Here is a 4,608-nt window from a genome sequence, read left to right on the forward strand (position 1 = left end):
ATATCTGTAATTAATGCCTTAAACACTGACCTCTTTGACATATTTTAGTGAGGCGAGGACAGTCTTATCAACTTTAGTGATATTAAACACATTCTTGATTTATTGCAAACAAGAAACCCATATTTCACGCTCCTTTCCTTTTGATAATATCCAGTCTTCAAGAGAGATGAGATATCTCTTCGTGGATTGATTCTTACTGTATTTTTTAAGTACATTTTTATTATTCCAAACACTCTCTTTCTATTTATAACTTTTTTTATAATTTCTTTTTAGAGTAAATTAAGAAGCAAGTTAATTAAATGATAATAAACTCATATGTTTTTTAAAGGAAACCGATTCCTTATGTATCGGAGATACGAGAACTGTGTATTTTACCAATCAAGAGAATGTGATTTGCAGACCCAGTTAGATATAACCCATTTGCAAGTAGCATTGGTAATGTTTATCTTGGACTGGTTCTGTATTCTGTTTAAAATTTTAGATGGCTTATTTCTCAGAATAGTGTGTTTAATTGTTTTAATTAATAAATAAAAAATGCCTGCATTTATTGCACACTTATATACATTGGTCAAAAGCAAAGCTACATTTTGACCTGTATATGAAACACTTTTCATGACTACAGCCAAATATTGAAATAAATTTATTGTCAGCATAATAATAAATTATATTGCACAAAACGTGTTATAAATGTCGTACAAATTAAATTGCAATACGATTTTGGCAAAGTGACAAATTTCCTAAAGACGTAGCTAAGGAATTAGTGTAGAGAGAGTATTTACAGAAAACTATGCGGAAAGACATTTCAGTATGGAATATGTCCACCCCGAACAGCGATAGAGCTTTAAAAATGTCATATCATACTTAGTACCAAGTGATTCGGATAAGGCCTTGTTTATATTCGGGAGGGAAATTTCGATCAGCAATGCATTTCCCTATTGCGTCCCAATGGGGCTGAAATCTGGGAAGCGTGCTGGCCACTCGATTCGATTAATATCCCTCGGTCCCCAGAAGAATCTCCACTGCTCGTGTATGATGTGGTGTGGCACTGTCATCCATAAAAATGAATTCTTCACCTACAGCACCACGGAACAATCGGACACAATGTTGAAGACCTTGGTTGCAATATCATTCATCAGTTATAGCCTTTTTTCCAACTTTTATCCCGGCATGTCCATTAAGTATAATGCCTCCCCACACCATTATCAAAGCACCGCCGTATATCTACCCTTTTCAAGAACATTGTCGAAATGGTGAACAGCACCATTTTCACGCCAGATCAAGTGTCGTCTAGAATCGGAGGAAAGACTAAAATGACTCATCTGTAAAGAGTACATTAGCCCATTTTTGTCTTGTTTAATTTGTATGGATACACCACCACTGAAAACTCTATGGTGAGCTGTGTATATAAAAGGACGCAGATTTCAGGCCTTCGGTCGTATAGGCCTAATTGTCACAGACGTCTTGCAACAGTTTCACGAGATATCTGCGTACCTGTGCTTGAATGAAGCCGAACTGGTACGTCGATTATGTTTTGCTGTTATGACCAAACATCTGTCTTCATGTTCTGTGGTAGAGCGAGGGCGTCCTTTTAACAAACGGAAACGCAGCCCAGAGTCTGAATACAACGTTATGTGCGATTCCAAACTCTCTAGCAATATCAGTAATTCTGAAGCCTTCTTAAAGCTTTCCAATAATTCTTCCCTACGTAAAATCATCTGGTGTTGTCTTTGAGACAATACAAGGCATTCAAAGTTTGCAAATTTTTTCCCTCACGAAAAGAGCTTCCTTCAAACACAATTCGCTTAACACGGCCTTTTGCTTTTCATCTCGTTGAGCACTGCCACATGATCCCTTTGTGTGCGATTCGAAAATTTTAACGTGTACCCGCTTTCTAATTGAAATCGTCAGTTATGCAAATTGCCACAAGCTCATTCGTCTGAATTTGCGGTTGTAATCTTCATGAATAGTGTTCGTTCTGGTTTTGAGAGCAGTGTAAAGCAATCTTAGGTAAATAAAATAAATATATATTTTTAAAGTAAATGATAACCAGGAATGCAAATTGCTTTTATCTATCAATAACTTGTAATGCAGGTGAATGCACTATAAGTTCCGTCTTTATAGGTTTTTGAAATTGATTAAAAAAAAATAAAAAGGTGGATCCAATTTAAGATAAATTATTAACCTATATGTACTATATCAGTGGCAGTACCGTGGGTTTATAAAATCAATGAGAATAAATACGATTTTGATTATATATATATATCTCCGTAGCTCCGTCAATAACCCTTTGATTAGGTAAAAAACTGGGTTCGATTCCTGTGTAGGAAGAAGAAAATCCTTTATAAGGGCTTTTCAACTATAGGTAAGTTAATTATTTAATAAGGAAGTGTAGTGATTTCATTCCCCAAGCTGCTTGTCCTCTCCATTGAGCTAAGAGATCGACAGTCCACAGATTATACATAACTGACAGAAAAGTAGTCTTATGCAAATAGGATTAACTAACAACATTAATTAGATTATTGTAAAATAAAGTTATTTGGTTATGGCAAATCTTAAGACATTAAAGGGAAACTAGATATGTAATGTGAATTTGAGTATTAAAGAATGATTTGGGAATTTATTTTTATCTAATCTGGAAGTTTCGAAGAAATATAAATCGGAAATTTCGAAAAAATAAAAATAAAAATTGATATCAGAAAAAAACAATTATTAGCATTTTGATCAAATCGTCTACAAAAAAAACTATTTTGTAGATAATTAGATATAGTGTGGAAAAATGGAAATATTAGACGACACGGGGGGTAACTTATTTGACAATATTTCTTTATTAAAATAATGAATCATCCAAAAAGACCATGATGAATACTGAAATGAGTATTTACGTAGTAAACTGCACTCGTTCCCCGCGAATTCTCATGGCGAGATGAACATCCCGAGGCATTATGGTTACTCTTTTAGCATGAATGGCACACAAGTTAGTGTCTTCAAACAATCCTACGAGGTAAGTTTCGCTGGCTTCTTGTAGGGCTCCTATGGCAGCACTTTGGAATCTCAGGTCCGTCTTGAAGTCCTGAGTGATTTCTCTAACGAGTCGTTGGAAGGGTAATTTCTTGATTAATAAATCTGTCGATTTTTGATATCGACGGATTTCTCGTAAAGCAACTGTTCCTGGTCTGTAACGGTGAGGTTTTTTGATCCCTCCTGCAGTAGGTGGTCGTCTCATGGCTCTCGACGCCATTTCCTTTCGAGGTGCTTTTCCGCCTGTTGATTTTCTCGCTGTTTGCTTTGTGCGAGCCATGAGTTTGGGTAAATTTTAAATAAGCTAAAGAAAAAAGATCGTAAAATAATCGAAAAATCGTAAAAAAAAAAAAAATTAAAAAAAAATTAAATAATAAAAAATAAAATAATTAAAAATAAATGAAACACTTTTGAAACTAAAATGCTACATGTGTTTAAAAATAAATATACCCTTTTGATTTTATAAATAAAGTTTTAAACCTTTATTTTCAATTCTTAAGGATATTTACTATAAATAATTATAATACAACAAAAAATTCAGAACATTCGATTTTTTTTTTATTCATGTTCAAAGTAATCAGACAACTATTTATGATTTATAAGTTAAACCGAAAATATTTCGCAGTTGAAAACCATATTCCAATCTTTTCATAACAATTGATTATAGACAGATTACGTCACTGCACGTTTGGTTGGTCGCCTGTCCATTTCCTGTAAGCTATTTTGTTTATAATGCATTCAAAGCTGACTTAGCTTAAAAGAATAAGAAATAAGATGAAATCAAACCAAGTCATGCTATGTAAACTAAGTATGTACTTCCAAAGAAAACGTTGTCGCACAGATTTCTCAATTTTCTCAAAGTAATTTGCAAACCGCTGACTGCGTTCTGAAAATTACACTGTTCGTTTATCTACGTTATGCTGGTTAAGCCATTTACCACCAAAGCGAGTAATGCAGCTAAGGTATATTGTGGAGAGGTGGGGAGTAGGAATTGCTGGGTAGCTCAATCACCGTAGCGTGTATGTACTAGATGTAACACATTAAATTAAAACACCTTCAATTTGGTGTGAGGTGAGAAGAGTATATTTCGAAAATACTCTGCCTTATAACTAAAGTCTTTAGTACAACTTTGCCAAGTTATTGCTTAACTGGTATTAGAATAAGGTGTGTAGATCTACTTACGGCATTAAAAAGAGTAATTCAGACCATTGTTCAGCCTTTGTTTATTTCAATACTGTACTGGAAAACTGTATTTCTATAATGACTTTAACGTTAACATATTTCTTTATCGAACTCTATTTACATTCTTTTCAGTATTCTGAAGTTCTTAATTGATTTTTTTTTCTTTAATAAAATTCGTTTATGGACTCACATTATCATTACGTATTCGGTAGTCGACAATTAATAATTCTACCTGTAGAGGGTAGAATTATTAATTGTCGACTCATTTGCAACAGGTAGGATTTTAACAGCAATTTACAGATTTGGTGGACTATTGGATTTAGAATTACCTGAAATGTCGGTTGGAATTGGAATTCACGTCAAGTCAGTTGAGGCCATACGAATGACCTTTTATCTATATTTTTTATT

The 4,608-nt window shown here is 33.8% G+C and overlaps 1 protein-coding gene across 1 annotated transcript; it reads right to left on the reverse strand.

The window, feature by feature from the left end:
* Positions 1 to 2,878: 2,878 nt before the first annotated feature.
* On the reverse strand, positions 2,879 to 3,298 carry LOC150103994 (histone H3.3 type 1-like). Its single transcript, XM_090396372.1, has one exon. The coding sequence runs from the start codon at positions 3,296 to 3,298 to the stop codon at positions 2,879 to 2,881; it is 420 nt and encodes a 139-aa protein (XP_090252498.1).
* Positions 3,299 to 4,608: the final 1,310 nt, after the last annotated feature.

Source organism: Typopeltis vanoorti, chromosome 8, assembly GCF_054136105.1.
Source record: "Typopeltis vanoorti isolate ZY-2024b chromosome 8, IOZ_Tvanoo_1.0, whole genome shotgun sequence".
Taxonomy (NCBI): Eukaryota; Metazoa; Arthropoda; class Arachnida; order Uropygi; family Thelyphonidae; genus Typopeltis; species Typopeltis vanoorti.

Bases quoted from the DNA above. Each gene is read 5' to 3' on its own strand.
- LOC150103994 (XM_090396372.1), bottom strand. From the start codon at position 3,298: ATGGCTCGCACAAAGCAAACAGCGAGAAAATCAACAGGCGGAAAAGCA.